The 24,394-nt window shown below is 26.6% G+C and overlaps 2 protein-coding genes across 2 annotated transcripts in view; both read right to left on the reverse strand.

Annotated features, from left to right (window-relative positions):
• Positions 1 to 560: 560 nt before the first annotated feature.
• Positions 561 to 9,327, reverse strand: LOC140663244 (uncharacterized). Its single transcript, XM_072887302.1, has 7 exons — positions 9,250 to 9,327; positions 8,616 to 8,732; positions 8,130 to 8,240; positions 3,712 to 3,768; positions 2,858 to 3,064; positions 2,169 to 2,330; positions 561 to 1,955 (listed from the first exon to the last, which is right to left on the reverse strand). Exons 1-7 carry the CDS (start codon positions 9,325 to 9,327, stop codon positions 561 to 563), a joined length of 2,127 nt encoding a protein of 708 aa, XP_072743403.1.
• A 1,898-nt stretch (positions 9,328 to 11,225) lies between these two features.
• The window catches only part of LOC140666241 (sex-regulated protein janus-A), an 82,461-nt gene continuing 69,292 nt past the window's right edge, over positions 11,226 to 24,394 (reverse strand). Inside the window, exons 3-4 of the mRNA XM_072893201.1 lie at positions 14,200 to 14,327; positions 11,226 to 11,460 (exon numbers count right to left, since the gene is read on the reverse strand). Of these exons, the coding sequence (XP_072749302.1) occupies positions 11,368 to 11,460; positions 14,200 to 14,327 (221 nt within the window). The 3' untranslated portion in view covers positions 11,226 to 11,367. The remainder of the gene's footprint in view (positions 11,461 to 14,199; positions 14,328 to 24,394) is intronic.

A 24,394-nucleotide genomic window follows, 5' to 3' on the forward strand; every position in this document is an offset into this window, starting at 1 on the left:
TCTCACGATCAATAGTGCTTTTTTTTCAAAAAAAAAAAAAATTCAGAGATGAAATAATATCGTTAAATGAAAAAATGAATACACTATTGATCGCAGAATTGACAGAAGATGAACGAGTCAGCCTTAAATTGTTAACAATTATCGATCCAGGAGAGCGAATCTCTAATTTCATAGATCTCGCAGAAATCATTGTTTTCGCACTTTAGTCTCGTTCTCATTAATTCTGAATGCATTATGCTTTCCATGATTGTACTTCCTTCTCTCTCTCTCATAATTATTTCATCTATTTATATAAATTTACCTATTTATTATTTATTAATTTTTTCATTTTTTACTTTTTAATTTTACTCAACGCGTTTAACTTTGATTAGAAAAATTATTTGATACACGTAAAAATTTGGCTAATGTAAATTATTTTCTTTTTTTATTTATTTAATTTCGTGAACTTTTTATGTATTTAAAAAGAGAGAGAGAGAGAGAGAGAAAGAGAGAGAGAGAGAGAGAGAGAGAGGAAGACAAATATCATATTACTTGTGTTTACACAGTATTTGTTCGATATATTATAATGGCGTTTTCTTTTTCTTTTTTTGCTCACAGTTATTAAGCTGTTTTAAGCTGTTGCACGGTTTCTTTTGCATAGAACAAATATGTGTGCTAGTAGGACATGGATATTTCTTTTTCGACGGACATGGTTTCATCAGAGATGGTTTAGGAGCTTCCTTCTTCTCATAACATGGACACGAGCCAGGATGTATTTTACGTGGCGGCGGACAAGGACAAAGAGCCATGGGTGGAAATGGTGGTTTCGGCAATGGAGGTGAAGCACAAACCTTGTTCTTCTGTAAGTTGGTCCTCTTAACCTTTGTGTGAAGTTCATCATCCTTGTTTTGGAAGTGTTTCGATATTGACGGACACGGTTCAGGTTTCATAAACTTTGGTGGCGGACACGTCACCTTGATATACTGCATCTTGGGTGGTGGGACAGTATGAGGCCATTCGCATTTGCCTGTCGCGAGACAAGTTTTTTTACATACAGGATCCACGATCTTTTGCTCTGTCTTCGATTTGGATTTAACTTCTGCTTTAGTTTCCTTTGGCTCTTGGCACTTAACTTTTTTTTGGCTGCAAATGTCGTCTTTCTTTTTATCGCAAGTTCGGTCGCTTTCTTTCGTTTTCTTCACTTCGGTTAACTTGCAAATTTCTTCCATTTTCTTGCAAGTGGAAGATTTGCCAGAACTTGAATCAGTAAGACAGAATGAAGTGATATGAAATCCTCGTCTATGAAGTCTGTGCAAAGAAACCAGATAGGAAGGACCGCGATAAGTTAATATCTCTTTGTTCTTTTGTAATTTCAAAAAGTTCAAGTTTTTCAGCAATGATGGACATTTGTTATAAATTTTCAAAGATGGCAAGTTCTTGATGGGTTTGGGACGTGCAGTAGGACAGGGTGGAGAATATGGAGAACTTAACATGTTTCGACATTTAAAATTGATGGATTCTTGATAACAAGATAGGGACGGTATAATATATTTTTCTATTGGCGGAACCGACTTGAAAGATGATAAACAAGAAGGCGAAAATGCTACCATCGAAAGTGGCCTTGCCGTTGGTGGTTTCTTTAAAAAGACCTGGTTATATTCTGTCATGATTGAATGCTTTGAAACATATCTTTTCGATTCCTTGGAAAGCCGATTTAATGCTTTACGCATTATAAAGATATTTTTAGGCTTGTTCATGCAAGTACTAAAATTTCTTGTACAAACCAATGTTGAATTAGACACCTTCATCGAAAATTTATGATTCCATCGATTAAATTCTAATCTTTGTGTTTCCAAAATAGACTTCAAGCCGCATTGAGTTCTCGAATCAAAATATTTCTCCAACATTCCAATAGAAGGTCTCAATAGACGTTTTAAAAATGCTTCTACTTGTTTCAATTTTAGTTTCTTAACAGCCTGAAGAGTTGAAAAAAAGAGATAAAGAAAAAGAGATATATATTTTTGTATTATTTTTCTAAAAATAAAATAATAGTAAAGTTTTCAATTTCCAGTAAACATTTACGGTGTAACATTTACGATAGCCGCTAATGCCTCCACGTACCCTCTGTCTCTTATTGACGCGATTCAGCATTTGTCATTCTTGCATGGTTTCTTGGGTGGACATTTTACACAAAATGGTTTTCTTTTAGATTTCGGTTTTGAAGGATAACCTGGTGGTTCAGCAGGTTGACAGGGGCCCTCAGGTGGTCCACATGGATTCCTTTTTGGTTGACTAGGTGAATCCTCGCCACAGTCTGGTTCACCTAATCGCAGTTCCTTGCCACTGACTGCCTGTTAGGTTTTAAAGTGGAGGATTGTTATGTACTTCTTCTCCTCCGCTAGTATTGACGAATTTTTGGCCCACCTCCCTCCTTTAAAGAATTTAGCGTTTAAAACAAAAGCGTTTTGTATATCCTTGTATAAGAAACACGAAAACATTAATGACAAACAGAAATGACTCAACAAAGATAAAACTTATGAATAATATTAGAGGAAGCTAGCCAGTTTAATATGTTAGTGAAAGGATCTTCTGTTTTGTAAAACCAGATGGATTCATCGATTCAATATTATCATTTTTGTTGATAATTTTCTTTTGTTACTTCTTGTTTCCAAGCTTTATTGTATTGTATTCAGGACGAAAATTTTGTTAGTTTCTCAATTAAAATTTGGAAATTTTTGACAGTATCTTTGTTGAAAATATTCTTCGTCATTATTTTTTCAGTATTTGTCGATTTAGTACTTAAAGAATGCATATGCGTGACAAATCTTGTCAATGGTCCCCAGTTGATGCTTTTGTTATTTTTAAACATTAATCTCGCCGAATCAAAATTGTCATATTCATCATTAAAATGCGACGATTTCTTGCTAAGAGTTTTTTTTTCTCCCAGTTGATGATCATCTGTACCAATTTCGTCTTCATATTCTTCGCCTTGCGGAAAGTAATCGTCATTGCCCAGTCTATCACTGTACAATAACTTTGATTCCTCAAAATGATGATCGTCACAGCGGTGAAAATTGGTAGCATGCTTTTATGGAGAGAAGAAAAATTAAAATGATTTTTATCATCAAATGTTGAATCGGGATCTTGCTAAAAATCTTTGATTGAGACGAAATTGATTCCCATAAACTGTTCATGTGAAATGATGCTTGATAAAGAACCTTTATCGTCTCAAATCTCACTAAACTCTATCAATTTTCCGTTTTCAATTCTCGTAAATTGTAATGAACTTGATATCTTTTTTTTTTCTACGGAGAGACGATCACACATAAAATTCATGTTTACTCATTATTTATGTTCGGTATGTGCCATATATTCATAAGATTTTTAGCGATACAAAATAGTCGGTTTCGACGAAAAAAGAGGCAGAAGGGAGGTGGAGCCACAGCAATCAATTTTTCAAAGCATTTTCCGATTTTCTAATTTTATTTTTTTTTTTTGTATTCTATAATTTTTTAAATTTAATCATGCAATGTTATGAGTAAAAAACAATAATATAAATTAAAATGTACCAAATATATCATTCTTTCTGTATTGACACATTTATATTAATATTTTTTCTATATTTCTTTTGAATAAAATTGATATGGTGATGAAACGATGTATAATGTGAAAAAAAGCAAAAGAATTAAGTCATGTTGAAAAAATGAAATAATAAATGTTCTGGAAACTTACTTTAATTGTTCCACATTCTCGAAGCTTGCCAGTCAAACTTTCTTGTTTTGTTTGTAACTGTAACGAGAAACACGATATGACATAATTCAAGCGCTTAATTAGAATAGTTATAATAGTATTACACACACCCACACACACTCACACTCACTCACTCACACACACACCCACACACACCCACACTCACTCACTCACTCACACACACACACACACACACACCCACACACACACACACACACACACACCACACACACACACACACACACACACACACACACACACACATATATATAGATATATATGTCCATATTTATATAAAATATAATATTATAATAAAAAATACGCATAGTTCTACAAATATAACATTTACTATTCATAAATTTATTATCCACAAAATTTACAAGAGAAAGCTGTAATATATTTTACAGATTTAATATTACAAAAAAATAGTGTTATTTTTTTAATTATCGTAAAACAATTCACATTCGTCGAGGTTGTATAAATTCGATGATATTGATCTTTTGTCTAAATATAATAATTTATGTTAAAACGAAGGGTTTAATAAATTGTTTAACATTTGTTGAAAAGTATTTTCAATTTACGATGTTTAATAATTTATTCGTTTTTTTCAGAAAATATTATTAACAGCCTTTATCATTTTTTTTTGTTTTTTCATTTTCTGGACAACCAGGAGCCTTTTTTACGGGTGGACACTCTTTCTTATCACATGGTTTAACTTTCTTAATTTCCGAACAATCAGGTTTCTCTTCTTTCTTCTCTTTTTTACATAGATCCTCTGTTATTTTAGAAGTATCAGCTTTTTCTTTTTCTTCACATGGTTTAATTTTTTTCGTTTCTGAACAATCAGGCTTCTCGATCTCTTTTTTCTTATCTTTCTTACATAGATCTTTTTCCTGTGGCTTATGAGAAGTTTGCTCTTGCTTCATGTAATGCTGTCTTTTGCAAAGATCCTCCTTTGTTTTAGAGTTATCATTTTTTCTCTGTTTACATCGATCTTCTTGAGGCTTTACTTTTCGAGTTTTACGGCAATCGCGGACATCTTCTTTATCGCAAGAACTTTTTCTCCTCTTGCAAGAAACTACTATTTGCTCCTTGCATGTTCGTTTTCCCTTAGAGCAATCTATCTCTTTTTTCCCATACATCTTTTCTCTCTTCTGACACTTTCTCTCCGACGTTGTACAAGATCGTTCTCTTTTCTTACAAATATCATCTTTGTCTGTTTTTTTCTTCAGAGATTTCTTTTGCTGCGCACAAAACGCCTTTATCTTTTTCTGAAAACTTGCTTTCGATTCGCAATCTTCTTTTGATGTAAAGAGAATTATATTATTAGAAATGTCAGAAACTTGAATCTTTTCATTTGGTACAAACGTATTCTCCGAGCAACACAAATCTAATGTAGCTGTCGAATATGATAGCATTTTAGCATTCAGGTCTGCAAATATAGATTTGATTTTGAAGAATATTTGTTGAATCCAATTTTCTTTTTCAATAATATTTAACATATCGCTCATTGTTCTCTTGTTATTGCTATTAGATGCGACTATTTCATGAGTATTTTTACTCTTATGATTTATAAAATTTAATGAAGGAAATTTAATGTGATTATAGATCTCGTATAACAGCTTCGGTTTTTTGTTTAATGATGCTGCTGGAATTATCCAGTAATTGGTCGATTTCTCCGTTCTACCACTTGTATCTATATTTATGTTTCCAAGTTTCTTCATTAATCCTTTTGCCAGTCTTTTATTGTAGTTCAATGTGGACAACATTTGATAGTTATTCCAGGATGAATCATTGATTTCCTTTTTCTTGATCGATCGATACATCTTCGAGATTTTTGGTTGCAAAATGAAGTTTATATCGTACTCGTCAAATAGGGGACACGTCAAGTCAGGAAACCACTTGCGAATCACGGCAGTTGAGTAATCTCTTTGCCAGGTTTTCATACTGCTATGATCCATCTCATTCAAGATTCTTGCGTAAGGATACATCCTACTGCATGCGTTGCTCGCCTGCAGAGAGATGATTTCAAGGTCAGTTCCTTCAGGTCCTTCATAAGTCAATATATCTTCAGGGTCGATTATAATTTTATTTGTAGATTCGTTAATTTTATTTTGTTCTTTATTTTCGTCTATATTTTATTTAGAAAGGAACATCAAACCATTATTCTCAAATTTACCCGTCAATTATGATAGAATTTAAAAACGATGAAGAAATTGTAATTTTAATTATTTAAATTTAATGCATGTTTAATGCATTTTATTTCCTTACGTATAATATGTTTTCGTTAAGGCAAACTTTCCTAAAATATTAATTATGATAAATTTTAAACATACAACATGTTTAGTATTATTAAATTTTATTTTTTATGATCATAACATTGCAAGCAAAATAAGATACAAACTTTGTACGCGAAAAATTATTATTCCAATATTTTTATAGAAATATTCTTAATAAAATGTCATTTTGTATTAATTTCTGTCAAAAAGGAATTTTCTATTTGTATTATTTATATTCAAGTGATACTGTTGCTTTTGTAATCATTATTTTAAGACATTTATATAAATAACTTGTTGTTAATTATTTATTACATTTTAATTAATTTTGAATAATGCTACTACTTTTTTTGTTTGGATAAATAATTATCCTTTGTATAAAAACATCTATTTACATTTTTTTATCATATTTTTTTGTAACTTCTCAAAATTTAATTATCGTCTCATATATGTTCATAGTGCGTTTTTCTTCAGGTTTTTAAAGTAGCAGATTTAAAATTTCAGAACATTTCAATTTATTTCAATTCATCATTTTTTTTCAAAGACATACTCTAACATTAGTATAAAAATATATTGAAGAAGCATACAATTATATTAGACTTTGTTATCATGCGTCAGTGCCATTTTTTATTTTTATTATAGATATTTTATTTTTTTTAAACAATATCAATTAATTCAAATGCTACTTCTTCTAAAATTGTATCTTTATAACTGCTAAATCTCGAAACTAAATTTTTTTTTATTATATGAAATGCGATTATTCTTCATGTATATATTGCAAAATAATTTTTATTTATCATATTAATAAATATGATAAAATAATAAAATATTTATAAGCCTTCTCTATAATCGAATTCTTTCTCGATTTATTCATTTTCTTTAATACATTAATCGCTTGAAACTTTGCAGAAACATATTTCTTTGAAATAAAAAGTTTGCTTCTTTTGACAGATCGATGCTTTTCTCTAAACTTTTTATTGCTTAACAATTGAAATATTTGAGAATATTTAAGAGGCATGTATTTTGTCTTGTTGCATTGTTTATTTCATTTAAGGTAATGACGAAGCTTCAACAATTTCAAGAGTCTAAGAAATTGTTGCTCATGTGATGAATCATGAAATAGCTTGTAAAGATTTTGGATAATATGTGTATGAAATTATAATTTCTTCAATGAAATACAGTGTCTTCTGAAAATAGCATTCATTCATGATCTCCCATGTTGACCATAGAATACGAAATATGAATGCGAATATGAATTTTTATTGTTCTATTTTATTATCAGTGAAATGATAGTTGATCGAACAAAATTATGTGACGATAATTATTGAAATAAACGCACTTTTTGAAATTGAGATATTAATATTGAAAATAGATGGATATTCTCAATCCATAAGATCGTTCTTTAAAGGACTCTCATAAACATATAATATTGAATTGATAATTTAATAATTTTAACTGTTCTATGTTTATATTTAAAAAACATAGAAAGGCTGAATTCACTTTTTTCCTTATATTTGTATAATTTAATGATTTCCGTTTTTTATATTATGTAGATGTATATTCAAATACATAAAAACGTTTATCTCCATAAAATATTTTAAAAACAAATTAATCATTAAGGATTAAATAATCATTAAAATGTATGTTTTTTTTTTAATTTTATAATTTTGTAATTTTATAATTTTGTATAGTACAGTAGACTACGTACACATAATTTAAATATAAAACAATTAATATGATTTGAGCATTTGCTTTTTTTTATATAAATTCAGTGATAATAATTTTAGATTTAAATCATTTTAAACTGAATTAAAACTTTAGATTAACTAATCTTTAATAAGAATTTAAGCATTACTCTACATGCATATATAAAAAATATATATTTCTATTATAATGTATTTTCAAAATTCTTTAGAGAAAGAGAATATAAATAACAATGTTGAATCATCAGTGTGTAAATTAATAGTAATAGTAAAAATTAATAGTAATAATTATAATTTATTTTAGCACATATTTTAGCATTTTAAATAAACATTTTCGCTACGAAAAAAAGTATATATGTATATGTTGAAGTCTTCAAATTCTTTTACTTTTATAGATACATTAGAGTTATTTATTTCTTACCTCTCTCTTGGATATTATTTTCTCAGAAGGCATCAAAGGACTGTTTAATGCTGAAACTTCTTCAGCTATTGGTAAACGATACAAAGCTTCCACAAGTTTTTCTGTTTGACTCTATGTAAAAAGGATATATGTGTATATGCGAATTAATTTATTATTTCAATATTTTTTATGTTTAATGTATTATTATATATTGTAATAGATATATGAAACTATGTGTGTAATATATTTGAGATTTTAAATAAAAATTATAAAAGTAAGTTCTATGTGAAAAAAAATAGAAAAGACAATTTATAAGCTTTCAATATTTAGATATGGTAAATGATATTTAGAACTAATGAATCAATTACACATATGTCACACACAAGTCTTGTAAAACTCTCTCTCTCTCTCTCTCTCTCTATTGTTATTAATAGAATTAATAATAAAATTTTTATAAATAAATGATAACTATAATTATAATTAAGATATAATTAAAACATTCTTTACCCTTCCATTATCTTCTTGATGATTAGAAAGATTTAAATTAATATTATCGTTTATCTTTCTTGCATTTGGTTGATTGACTTCGGCCGAACAGGATTTCGTCGTTAAGCTTTCTGGTAACTATTTAAATAAATAATTATTTTTCTTTATTTTTAAACATAAAAATAATTATCTTTAATTAAAATTGTTTTTATTAATACCTATATTGAGAGAAAGAGAGAGAGAAAGAGAGAGAGAGAGAGAGAGAGAGAGAGATTTCCAAATTATGCAAAATTTTTTAAGCAAATTGTGAGTGATAAGCAACTTACGATATGAAATAGCTGATTGTCATAAAAATTGTACATTCCATTACAATTCAGCAATGGTTTATTAACAGCCGCCACATTGTACAACGAAAGATCATTCAGTTTTGTACTATTTTTTGATAGCTTTGATAGAATTTGATTGATTTCTCTGGCAATCTACATATAAGTATTTTTAATTATATATATATATATATATAGGTATATCAAAGAGAAAATAAAATTAAAGTCTATGTAATAATTCAAATATACGTGTATTTATGTGTAGAAAAATATATAAAGTAAAACTATCATAAAATTTTTAATATGTAAATTTAAATAGAAATCATAAATACTTTAAAATTTTTTCCATCACTGTGAATCTGGCATGACGTAAGGGATTTCACAACTGATTTTGCGGTTCGGGAAAACATTGTTAAATACTATAGTAACTTGAAATTTTTCAACGCCTTTATCGGGCGTCTGATATGTCAAAATTGATTAAGCACACGGCGTTTGTTATGAAATGAACATCGATTCGTTTAGGTTCAACTGTTCGAATCTCTAGGTAGGGCAAAAGTTAAGGTATCGTGACTTTACACTCTGTGACGTATATAAATATGTAAATATGATACTTATATCATAGTTAGAAAAAATACTAATATTTTAAGTAAATTAACAAAATAACATTATATAAAAAAAATTACTATTTTAAGATTGAAATTTCTATTAGATTTTGAATATTGTCTAGCTTTCTAATAAAATTTTCTTAAAAAAAATAAAGCAGATGTTTTATATACATATATGTTTTTCATTAAATTAAATCAAAATTTAATTTCATTTTTTTGAGTAAGCTTATTCAAAATTAAATAATAATTTTTTAATATAAAAATAAATTTTGATTACTTACATACACGTATGTATGTATATATATATATATATATATATATATATATATATATATATATGTGTGTGTGTGTATTTTTTTTAATATCTCAAGCATATGTGTAAAATATATATTAATAAGATATAATTACACACAGTTACAATCTCTTATACTTCATGATACAGTCATCTAGTGTTATAACAGGAAAACAAGACCTGATACAGCAGCTTGACGGTGCTAGTAGAAATCTACTAAATATATATTATTACCGGTATTACTTTACTAATCTACTGAAATACATATATTGATATGCGTTGGCAACAAAATGCTATTAAAAAACTATCAATTTTACTGGTATTAACGTGACTATTGAAGAAAACTTAAATAATTCATGTAATTATCTTCAGAGTAGTCACGATTGATGATAACGTTAGTACTCTTCAAATACTCCTCTTTTCATTCAGCTCACTTGATATTTGCAATAATGTATCCGTGACTTATTATCTTTAATAATAATGTTGTCGATGTCGATGAATATTGTTTGAAATATTCCACCTTTATATTAACAAGAACTAAAATATATTTATTTTTTTCACGAGTGTATTTTTATCGATAGTTGATAACGCAAATTTCTAGACGCAGGATTGGACATTTATTTAAAACAGTCTATGTATGTTACATATCATCTATATGTCAATAATGAGTAATCTATAAAATATAATTTATTAAATATATTTTATTTATATTGTACATGATTTAATAAAACGACACAATTTTAATATTTTATGATGCTACAAAAAATCAACAAAGAATTCCTGGATTTCCTAGAGTTAAAAGAAAGAAAGAAATATTATATTGTATATTATTGAATTATTATAAATATTATATTGTATATTATTGAATTATTTAAATATTATATTATGTACATTAATTTATATTTATATGTTATATACATTATATTTTATAAAAATTGTCTCTCTCTATTTTATAATATAATTATTATTTTTTTGCATACTCTGACATTTTAATTTTTGTAGTAGTTTATATAGTTTATATGTTTGCATAAAAAATGTCCATGTAAGTATTATGTAGATAACATGTAAATAATTTTTGTAAACATAATTTTAAAATTTATAGCAGAAAACTTTTATCTAAATTAATAATTTAAGAAATATATATTTTTCAAATAATTTTTATATTATGTAAAATAAATAAAGATATATTAGTATATATTTATATTAATTTTTAATAAAAAATATATATATAATTATTTTATTAATTATATATATTAAAGTTATAACAAATATTAATATAGATGATATTATCAAAAAGATTTGTACGTAAAAATATAAAAAAGATACAAATTAATAATTTCGTCGGTAATTATTAAATTAATTTACATTCTTATATGTGTATAATAATATATCATTTTATAAAACTTGCGTAGACGATTAGAGCCATTTAATTTTATTCAAATATGCGTACATTTTATATAAATAATACATAAAGCAAAATGTTTTAATTTTTATTACTATACATTTGTTAAGTTAAAAAACGAAAAAAATATACGTCATTATTTATTTTCTGATTAGTAATCTTCGTCTGACCAGGTAATGTTATAGTCCGGATATTTTTTCTTCAGTAACTCCACTGATACTTGATGATCAGCTTTGCCAAATCCCTGTAAATCAAATTAATAATTAATTAACATAGATGCATCTAATCAAAATTAATATCAAATATTGTCATATCCGATATTCGCACAACAAAATTTAAACAATTTTATTATACTCAAATGATAAAAATATTTGTCACATAATTAGCATAATAACTTGTGTATGTGTGTCTGTCAGTGATTGTTACAAGAATATGTTTTAAATTATATTTTTAGCTTTAAAGTTACGTAAAGATGCTTGACATTTAATACAGTTGTTGAGTTGGTTCTGCGCATGAAAAATAAAGAAAAATAAAAAGAAGAAAAATAAAATTCTTAGGTGTAGACTTTTGTATAAAACTTTGATGATAAAGCATACGCCAAGAAAGCGAATAATAGTAAAAAAATCTTCACAAGCGAATAAAAGCAAATTCTGAAAGTAAAAAATAGTGCATTAGGTAATGAAAGTAAGTAAGTATATATCTCAACTTAAATCTGTATTTATAATAATTTTAATATTTATGTTTAATTACACATATGACAGATCTCACACTGAAATATCAAAAACTATTGTACATTAATAATGAAAATATTAATATATGAGATAAAAATCGTTTGCCTAGTAAGAGTGACACTAATTATACAATATTTTGCAGTTTTTAAATCTGTCTATAAGATAGTTTAATATCTATTAGATTTCAATTTTTTCTAGAATAATATCATTGTTTTTTTTATTTAACTTTTGCAATGTTGTAAGAATGGTTTTATTTTCATAAAATCCACTTTATTTTTTTTATTTCCATTCAGGATATTTTTTTAGAAATCGAGTCCGAAATACACATTCATTGTTCGTATTATGAATGATAAGAAAAACGAAATATTCAAGACAGAGTGTTAAAATTGCTTTATCTCGGACGTGAATTTAGAAAGAACTTTTTCAAACTTGCAATATATTTCACGCTTTTACCTTCAGTTTTTTAAATATGCACTCAAATCTCTCTTTCATTTCGTTTTAAAAATATTTCCTTATCAATCTTGCACGTCTTTCATAACACAAATTATTTACTGTCCAAAGTGAATAACGAATTCCGGTTTAAACTATCGGATAACTATCGGATTTAAAATGCTTCCGTTGCTTTATAAAAATATAAAATATTGACTTGTTATTTTTTATAAACGCTCTCTATATAAAATAATTCTTTAAAAATAATATAAATAATATAACTTTGTTTATTTTGAAATGGTTTTACATTACATTTAGAAATAGCTATAGAGTTGTACTTGTTAAATAGATTGTTGATTTATTAAAAAAATAGACTAATCGTTTTTATTTTTACATAAGCTACAGTTTAATAGCAAAAATTATCTCTACAGACTTTTTGCAATCATCTCAATACATGGTAATATTTATATTACTATATTTGAAAGCAGTTTGCAAAACTTAAAAACAAATGATTAAAGATTAATGTAACTCTATTTTTAATATTAATTGTAACATTATAACTATATATTTATTTGTCAAATAAATAAAATAATAAAACAAAACATTTATCGAAAATTTAATCACAATAGGTAATGTTAAAAAATCATAAGCTGTAAAAGATATAACGTTGTTATAAAAATTTGCCTCGAGAAAATTCTATTTCAAATAAAAGCATAAAAGAATTCTATTTCAAATAAAAATGTAAGAGAACTCATAAATAAAAGAAAAATGATAGTTTTAAAGCTGCGTCTAGCACAATATAAAAATGAATTATATGTGTGACAATATAAAAACTTATGTACGTTTTCGCCCATAATAAATGATTCATATCATACTTATGAGGTGTACTATCGTAAATGAAATAATACCGCTCATAAAATCCAGCGGTGCTACGGAAGTACTGGACGAGGAACATTTCCGAGAGTTTACGTAAATGCAATTGCAATTTTACATTTGAAGGTCGATCAGATCGATCAGACCTTCGAGGTTTACGGCATTTATACGCTTCGCGAAGCATTCTGCTGCGAATTATACTAAATAGTGAAAATTTTGTAGCGCATTTTCTGAATATAAGAGATAAATATTTCAATATTAAATTACTGATTATTTTTTAAATATACCAGTTGTATATGTCTAATATAGCCTTTAAATTTAGTTTAAAAAGAAAAAACACAATATATAATACTATTAATATTTTGTTTGTATAATTTTTCTATTATTTGAAATACTTTTCAATATACATATATTTGTTTATGTTTATATACTCACATTTATGTAATGTAAAAAAAAAATATTAAAAATAAGAGCGCTAAGGTTTTTTTGATCTATACGTACAACTGGTAAAACGCATATAACTTTCCATTCGATTGCGTGAGATATGAACTTTTAGACAGGGCAAATTTAATCTGCTAAAGTTTGATGCTTCGTGGGCGTAAAGCTGATGAGCAGCCATATGAAGCGAAAATATCTGTGCCGTTAATCATATGCATTATGAGATACAATGTAATATTCAATAATATTCATTGCTCATATTTAAACACATCACTTATGTTAGACGTGGATTACGTTCACATCAGCAAATCGTCAATCTTATTTATATATCGATAAATGAAAAATTTAATTAATAAAAATTCAACTAAATTAAACTAAACATAACTAAAAATAATTAAAAATCTAGGTATTTTAAATATTTTTCATATATCTTATGTGTATAATTTTTATATCAATTAAATTAATTTAAAAAATGCGTAAAAATAATTAAAGATAAATATTCTGAAACGTACTTGCGAATATCCATAAACCTTGATAGTTTTTTCATCAGGATCGTGCTCAATTCTTCCACCGCCTACACAATTTGCCCGCAAACCAGCGTGTTTTTTGACTTCTTCATCAATCTTATCGAATATATCAGCTGAAACATAAAGGTTTTTTTTTAAAGTAAGTATTTTTATTTACCACTTATACAAGAAATTTTAGAGTTAAATGTCCCAACTAAAAATATAAATTAAGATTTCAAAATAAGAAAAAAATTTCCTCTGAAAATGTGTATCGTAAATGCTTTGTTTAAGAGAGAGTTTATTGATATCTAAAGTTATGAGTAAGAATGATAAAGAGAGATTGTACAACTGCTAATACAAACTTATATCTATAATTGCAATCTCAATATTGTAAAAACGGTACACAAACATCATATCGGTATTTTCATTATTAGAATAAATGTAAGGCATAATAATGTTTACAAGGAAAAGCTCCCAGGTGTCCCTCTTCGATTTTAATAAAAGTTGGTAGGTTTGTAAAAGGGATCAAAATACTCGATATTTTTTTCCGATAACCAAACATGTTTAAAAGGTGAAATCTACTCTCGAAAATCGGCCAAATTTTCATTCTTCAATTATAACTTAAACAAAGTATAATAACGTAATTCCGTAAATGTGCAAAATATACAGAATTTCAAAAGCTAATAGTGTAAAAATTAATTAGTTTTTACATAAAAAATCTTGTTATTTTAAAAATACTGTTATTGTTATTGTTAACATTGTTGACGTTACGCTGGCTGATAAAAAATATTGTTATAAAACTCAGGTTTATTATTTGTACATCTCTTAAAAAATACATATCAAATATTTTATCACCCTCTTACAAATCCACTAATTGTAAGTTTTATCAAAATTGAAGAGAGACATTTCTAAGAGATTTCTTGTTAGTTCGTGAAAGTATTAAACAAACTGAGAAAGTCACTGATTGTGAGTAATAAAATCTGTCTTAAGAAAAACATCAAAGATGTAAAAAAAGTGTTAAATATATCTTTCTCCAAAACTGTTCTTTACAAAAAAAAAAAAAAAATTAATCGCCATCAGATACAATAAAATTATAAACTTTATAAAAACATGTGAAATTTGCAAAAAAAAGACAACAAAGATATAAAAAGTGCTAATATTTAAAAGTTATTTCTTTTTAATTTTGCTAGCGAGCAACAAGTTGTGTCGAAGGTAAAATTTGAACATGAATGGAGTGTCCAACATTTAACGCGCCTATTTACCAAATATACAGGGTGACCGGTAAAGATTGAATCAACGCTCGTGAGCGGATTAAACTGAATAGAAAAGTCCTCTACCATTTTGCAATTTTCCCAATAATTATTGAAAAATTAATTAAAAAATATCAACCAATTCGTGTGAATATTATCACGTGACGAGAAAAGCCAACCCGCTGTCACGCAGTTGCTAGTCGCATGCATAGTAACCGCGTGACAGCGGGCTGTCTCTTTTCGCAGATCGTTAATATATTGGTCAATATTTTTAAATTAATTTCTCAATAATTATTTTGAAAATAATTACGGACTTTTCTGCTCAGTTTAATGCGCTCTACGAACATTGATTCAATCTTTACCAAACACCCTGTATAATATTTAAATAATATATAATATAATATATATTATAATTATAAGAAAAATATTTCTATGTCGACTACTTTTGATAAATATATATCTTATGTTTGTATAACTCATTAATTTTTTAAAATTAAAAAAATTGATAAATAATTGATAAAAAATTGATAAAAGTGTTAATAGTTTAATTACTGCATTTAAATAACGAATCCTTCCAAGATCAGATAAAAAATATTATATACATTATAAATGGAAGTTCTAACGTCAATAAATCATTATTCCCATTTCCTATCGACAAGAGATATCTCCCTTATGCGATTTCCGTGTCCCATCGTCTACTCCTCAATGCTTGCAGACTCGTTCGTGATCGCGTATAAATAGCCGCGAGTCGGAATACATCTCGAATACTAATTAGAACTCCCGTCCCGAGGATCTTTGCGCGATCGATATTATCGCAAATAGCACATCTCTCAGCAAACTCAGTTGCACGAATGTTCCTCCTCATTTGAATATACATATCGAAATCCGCACGCGTGTTAAGTATCGAAAATCAATCAAATTGTCATTTGTACATCCGTTTAAAAGATGCAAAAAAAAAAAAGGTTAAAAGAAAAGATTTAATATAGATATAATATCGTTTGTGCATATCCGTCGGTAAAATAAGACTTTAGAGAAAAACGATAATAAAAGTTTTGAAGTCGAGAAAAGTGCTTTCTATAAAAACGATTCAGGAGTTTCGTTTTCTGAAAGCAACTTCAAAGAATCTCGTTCTCAAAGGATGTTTTAGATTTTCATTATTACATTGTTAGACACGCAAAGTGCCTAAAAAGGATTACAAAATATACATATTTCTTTGTTCCATGAATTTTTTCGTTCCTTCTATTCGGTTATTTTAAACGAAAAATCTCCACCTTTAATCCAACAAACTTGTTTCGCAATAAGCAACATGAGTACTGAATTGATCCTGTTATTGCCTCAGGAGACAAGCGATATTTCGAATAAAAGATTCTGTAGAAAAAAAACTGATCTTCCATTTCCGTAAAAAACAGGTCTCGATAAAAACGATTTCCAAGAAGCTAAAGAAAGATGCATAGTAAATGGAAATTGCATGCTTGATACAATTCTTTTACTACGAATTCTTCTTTGTGACATAACGGTCGATAGAAACGGTAGAAATATAATATAAATATAAATTAAAAATCATAAGTAAATTACAAATATATATCTTATTTTAAAATAATATATTATTTTACTTTTAAATATATTGATAAAATCATATAGTAAGTCTTTTTAATGTTTGCAGAAACTAACATAATAAGAATGTGTATCTGTTGAAGAAAAGAAGGAATAAAAAATCGACAAAATCTAAAATCGGAAGTGGCTGTTTTCTTTCTATTCCAAGACTCATGCATTTTTGACTGTTATGGAAAAGCGCATGATTCTTGTCCATCCAAGACTATGTGTCCATTAGGAATTCTCCTCTCAAAGTTCAAGGCATAAAATCAAGGACGAAAGGTGAAGGTAATGCAATGTATGTATATGCGAAGTTTCCTCGGAAATGCATAAAGGCGAGAAATAATGGAAAATGATTGGAAATCAGGGCATAAAAATCAGTACAAATGGAGAAATATCTTTGAATGTGAACAAAGAACGGCATTATTCTGTAACAATATATAGATGTATCGCTAAACTGATTTTCGTCACGCTAAGTAAAAAATATCGTTAATTATTTTATCTAAAAGACAACCTAAATAGCATTACTCTCTAGCGAGAACCTGAATTGTCAGGTACGTAAAAAAAAACGTTATTTATTTTTACATATAAAAATATAGCCTGTATAATTAATAACGAAGAATGTACATGCTCTAACTCTAAATATATAATGATAAAACATTAATCTCTCTAAAAGTTTTTCTTTTAATAAAATAATTTAAAATAGAATATTCTATGCATTTTAAATAAAATATCTTTTTTTTATAGTACATAGTAAAATAAAAAAAGCTCAATATATTTCTTTTTTGCTCGCGTTGTATAAAATTCAATTTTGCTGCTCACGAAAAAAATGCTATGTATCTTTCACATGGAAGATTGAATATAAAAGTTTACCAACTCTATCTAATTTATGCAATCCCCTTAAAATGTAAAGCTATGTAAAATAAATTTTATAAATTACATGTTTATTTAATTTCTGATCTTATTGAATTTTTGACTTGTTCTCTCGCACGTCACATTTGGAAAAAATTTGCGTGCAGAAATATTTTGAGAATAAATAGATTTTTTTCATTATATATTTAAAGTAAAGTAGAGTACGAACATATAAACTTAACAAAAATTAATTAAGTAGATTATATCCTTTTCTAACGTCAAAATCTCTTATTAGTATTTTATGGTTGTTTTCGGTTATTATTTGTTAACATTATTGAGAAGTTTGCTAACCAAACTATAAGCAATCTGTTAGAGGAGAGGAAACTTGATATTGACAAAAAGGATTGAGGATAACCAATGTCGATATATTTCATGACAGAAAACTAATAAAAAGTAGAGAGGATCGGATTTTAAATAAAATGATATTCTTGTAAACATTCTTATATTCACTTGTATTAATTTTTTAGATAAATTTATGATAACACACACACAGATTTTTTTTGATTATTTTTATAAACAAATAATTAAAAAAATAATAAAAAAACTTAAGATTGAAATTTTCATAAAAAAAACTTTATTATTAAAAAGAAGAAAAAAACAAATATCATATCAAAGTAAAATACGTACACGAGAGTTAGTATTGGTAACTATATATGTATGTTTATTATTGACAGAAAGAGATGATGCAAAATATAAAAAAAATATATATGAAACATTATGTAGAAAATGAATAATTAAAAGAAATGACGATTTTTATTTGAAATAATACGTTTTTCAATTTAGCGGCAATTCTTTCGACGAACATCGAAATCTTGCATGAATTTAAATATTTGTCTTCAAATCTGTAGATCAACAATACTAGTAAAGGCAGATTAAAAATCAATGATACATACAAGATATACCTCTCAGTGGGCACTAAAAGCAAGAACCGGTAGCTCACTAAGTGCAAAACACAGTATAACATAAGATAAATACTACGTGACTGATACAATATATAATATATATAAACACAACATACGTACATACACATACAATATATACACATTCACACGTAGACGATTAAACGGAAAGGAGAGCAGTGTATAGACTTCCGCAGCAGAAACTACAGGAACGCATGAGGAGTTAATCAGTTTGCGTAAGTTTCTCTCGATGGGGAAAGCTCTGCAGCCACAGAGAGCGAATTTGCACTGATTATGACTGCAGAGTTGCGCGTGAAATGATTGACGAAGATATCTTTAGTATGTTATACTAAAATATGTTAACATACATTGAAGCATAAAATATGTTAAAATTTGTTTTCATACTTTAAAGACATTTTTCTTTAAATACAATAATGTCAACCAAAGCGAGCATAGACAGAAAAAAGCTCGGATTAACTGCTCTCTCCTTCCTCTTTCTTTCTTTCTCTGTAATATAATCCGATCTCTGACAACTGTGTTCGGTATTAAAACGAGAATTGTAATTGGTATAAGCCCAAAGAAGTCGAGAATATTTAAATATGTTTATCTAAATCATATCTAAATCACATTTCTTATCATACATATGTATATGTATGATACATATGTGTGTATGTGTGTGAAAATAATTATATTCAAACATAATGTTCTCAATTCAGGTAAGTTAATTGGTAGTTTAATTCTTTTAATAATTTAAATTAATTTAAAATGATAAATTGAAAATGTTCCTCAAAAAAGAAAAAAAAATAGTTTAGACATATATGAATAAAAAAGATAAAATAATGATGTAGAAAAGAATATTACATTTTTCTCTATAATATTTAAAAAAATATTAAATATTAAATTTCTATAGTATTAAAAAAAAATTTTAAATAATAAAATATATAAAAAAAATTCTGCAATGTATGTTAGTATATATGTTACAATAATTTTAAATAAATATTCTTATGAAAGAAGAACATATGATTGATTTATAAAAAATACTAAAGACAAGCGATGATCACTGAAATATAAATCAAACGTTACAAAAAGAGCTACTGATGACAGATGCAATTTACAGCAAAGAGAGACAATTTCATTCTTGGGATTTTAACGCTTAGCTTTTATAGATTTATGACTGATTTGCGCTCGTTATTGCAACCGGAGCTTTGAGATACGCCACTCCATATTACAGAATAGTAGCAGTAGCAAATTGTAATAAAAACAAGAGGAAAACTGCGATTATATATAATGTAGCATCATAAATCACTCTGATGAAGAAGAGAACAAAGAATGTTTACTATTATTTAACAGAAGTTATTTGAGATTGACGATCAATTTGTATCTTGCAGATAATTCATGTGTTGTAATAATAAATGTGTAATAATTATAAACTTCGAATTTTACAAATTAAAAATCGAAAGTTTTAAATTAAATTGTAGACAAGAATTTAAATTTTAATTAAATTTTTTTAATAATTAACTAATAATTGACAGATGACAACTATGTACTAATTAACAAGCTTAAAAGCTAGGCTATATGAAAACTGGATCTAAGGTTTTTATTATACATTATGTATGTGCTTACATGCAAAATTATCGTATTTGAATTAATGCAAAAACAAAAAATCGACACAAAATATATAAATTCACCTGTGTGTTCCGTGATAACATACAAGATATAAAGTCAACATCACTTGAAATTTTCCGATTTTTTCTTCCCAATATTTACTTTGAGATATTTACTAGAATTAACTTTTACAAGAAAAATACTTCTCGTTGAAACAATGCGGATTGTTTGAAGTAACAACGAGCATTCAACTACTCTATATAAACTGAACAAATGGTTTTGTGCCAGATTCTAACCGTTGACGAGAAATTAAGACACATCATCGCTCGTGATGTATGCTTTCTCTCTCTCTCTCTGTCTGTCTCTCTCTCTCTCTCTCTCTCTCTCTCTCTCTCTCTCTCTCTCTCTCTCTCTTTCTGCAAAATGTGAACCGTGATCATAAATCACATCTAACGAAGTGTAAGTAACGACATGTCGCAATTACCGCTATTCATTATGTCGAGGGTAAAATAAAAATAGCAATTAAGAAACCTGTAGCAAATTATATATAAAAATCATTTATGTATATAGCGTAGCAAAGCATATATAAAAATAATATATATAACGTGGCAAATCATGTATAAAAATTACAATATATTATATATTACGATATAATTTATAATTGATCACAATTTATAACTCGCGAGATATTTGAAATTTTCCAACTGCATATTAATAACAATCTATAGTTATTAATTGCTTTCAATAACATCGAAATTTAGCAAGAAAAAGCTTTTATTTATTATTATATTATAAGTTACATTTATTATATTATTATCAATTATATTTATTATATTATTATTAATATTGAAAATTTATAATTTACTTAATTTTTATATACTATAATAATATTTAGAGATAAACACATTCTTTACCTTATAAATTATCTTATTTTTTACCTTCTTATTTTAAATTATAAATTATTCTAGACTTAACTTATAAATTATTATAGACTCTTCTCGATTACAGAATGAAAAGATAAACAATAATAAATTATATAACATTTAAAAAGCACATATAATGAGTTAATTTTATTTCTTTTATCTGTTGAGCTGCATATACGTCAAAAATGACAAAAAAAAACTATTTTACAGCTATTACTTTGATAGAGAACTTTATCATCAAAAAGCAATTTCAGAACGTTGATTGCGCTGATAAAATTTCAATTAATCTCGAAAACAAATCGTGGGTATGCTATATGCTCATATTTGTGAGGCGCTCGTTCGTTAGTTTCTGTTAACAGAAACGTATAGGAACAGAAAAAAAACTGACGATTAAAATCGCAAGACCAATTTAGCGTATTATATCTTGCACACATGTAATGATAAAATTAATTGGTTTTATACAACGTAGAGTTTATATCAGCAAGAATCACAAAGTCTCTCTCATTTACCTTATTATCACCAAGAATATTTTATAATAAAATGAAAAAATATGAAAACTTTTATTTGAACTTTTGCGATGTTATATGTTTTTGGAAAATACTCGCAAAGTATGTAATTATCATAAAAAGATTCGAGTTTAAGTAGAGATGTAATAATAAAAGAATGTCGCTGGATATAAAAAAAACTTTTTTAAGTGTAATTATATAATTTTATAAAATAATGAAAAATGTATAAGTCTCCGTAATAATGATTCTCTTAGTTGCCTTAAGAATCAAATAAAAGATTATTATTCCTATTCCAGGCAAAACATAAAGTTATGATATAAAGTGATAATGTCAAGTACGTTAAAACGACAAGAAAATTATCGAATTATGATTGAAAAATAAGTTTATGTAGTTATATTCCCGTCATTTTGACATTACTTTGACATTATCGTGATTTTTTGCTCTATCTAGGATATATCTGATGTTCAAATAGAAATAATCGAATGTTCCAGTTGTATAAAATGAGTTGGTGAATAAATACTTAAGACATCATTTTGTTCATATATTACAAGTGTGTGAGTGTATGTTTGTTTTACAGAAGAAAATTTCTATTAGATTAATATAATTCAATATGTATATCAATATTTAAATATATATTTTAGAATTTCTGTCATCTCTCTCTCTCTGTCTCTCTCTCTCTCTCTCTCTCTCTCTCTCTCTATATATATATATATATATATATATATATATATATATGTATATAAAATCTATTTATCATTATATAATATAAATTAGAATATTTAAATATACATATAAAAGAGTATCAATAATTTTACAATAATTAATTAAACAACAATTAATAAAGTAAAAGAATTTGAATATCAAAGTTATTAAGAACATTATACATATAATTTGTTAAATAAATAATCTGAAAAAATCTGCAATAAAGTTTCAAATAAATATACAAAAAAATTTTCGGTTAAAAATTATGCGATAAAGTAACTTAAACATGTAAAATATTTTTATGTATCTTTTTAAAGATTTTTAGAATCTTTCTCAGAGTTTGTATAAAAGTTGTATTATTTTTATTAATTAGCGTATTTAATTAACATTTATATAATTATATAATTATATTTATCATCTCTAATTTATATTAATAAAATACTTTTTGCAAGTTAAGTAAAGAAATAATTCAGCGAATAAGATTTTTAAGCAATTGAATTTTGGCTCAAAACAGTAAACCAAAGTTTCGAAAAAAATGTTCGCATTAAACTCGTGCGAATAGAACGCAATTTGTAATTAGTGAAAAGCTTGTCGACTATGAAAGCAGCGTTATTTATTCTGTTTTAACTCAGTCCTCACAATTGAAAAAGGAATATCATGATTGATCTCGTCGCAACCAATTGTAAAGAATATAGGTTGTTCAACAATGGAAACATCAATATTAATTTTTTAATGCGCTAAAAAAATATGAAAATTATAAAATAAATAATTAGAAAAAGACTAATGTTTAATATTATTATAATTAGTAATTTAATAAAAGAAACCGTCAAAAAGCTTCGAGTTTTTATTAGCCTTTCTTGAATATCAAGCTATACGCAACAGGCACTCACTAAAATAATTATTGGCTGTTTAATAAAAGATACGCAGTATCAAGTTTATATTAAAGAAATAAAAAAATTTATTTATTAATAAATGACAATTCCTTTACAATAATATAAAATACGATTTAAAAGCTTGTTTACAATCTTTACATTCGTAAAAAGATTAATATTAATACATATTTAAAATTTTTGATTAAAAACCGTTTAATATAATAACAAGAAAAAAACTTGAAGCATATAAACATTCAACTCAAAAAAGTTAAAAAAAAAAGTACACGTATCCGATAGCATACAGCTGAAAATATGACCACAGTGAAATATTCGTTTTCAAAGTCAAAAACTGTAAAACAAATCCTAAGTTATAGGAAGTTGATGCGAACTAGAATCATGAAACTCTGACAGATTGACATTCTATCGGTTTTCGCCTTTGTTTTTGGATGAGTTACTTGTCACGATTGTCAGACATAGCCTAGTTTCCGAAGAATGGAAAACAACGTTTGTTTATGAAGTCATTAAATACGGAAATAGCCCATGACAAATAGAAATTCTGATTATCAAATTTCTAATTAAATTTTAGTCAACTTTTATGTCACATCAATTTTTCAAATAACTCTTTTAATAAGTTACATGCAAATGAATAAAATCATTAAAAATCCAGAAAAAATTAGCATTTCACAGTAAATAATTTTAATTCAACCAAAAAAAGCATTAAAGTTTTGAAGGACGTCGAGTTACTAGAGAAAGTTTATAATAAATTAATTCATCTACTATAGAACTGCATTTCAATTCAAGGTAAAATGAAAGACAACCCAATTAAACGTAGGGATTAGGAAAACACAAATTTTTGTGGCTAAAGTAGTAAAATAATTTTAAAACTTGCCATAATAATAATTACGGCAAGAAATGTTAAAAAAATGTTAAGAAATGTTA

This window comes from Anoplolepis gracilipes, chromosome 1, assembly GCF_047496725.1.
Source record: "Anoplolepis gracilipes chromosome 1, ASM4749672v1, whole genome shotgun sequence".
In the NCBI taxonomy this organism is placed as follows: Eukaryota; Metazoa; Arthropoda; class Insecta; order Hymenoptera; family Formicidae; genus Anoplolepis; species Anoplolepis gracilipes.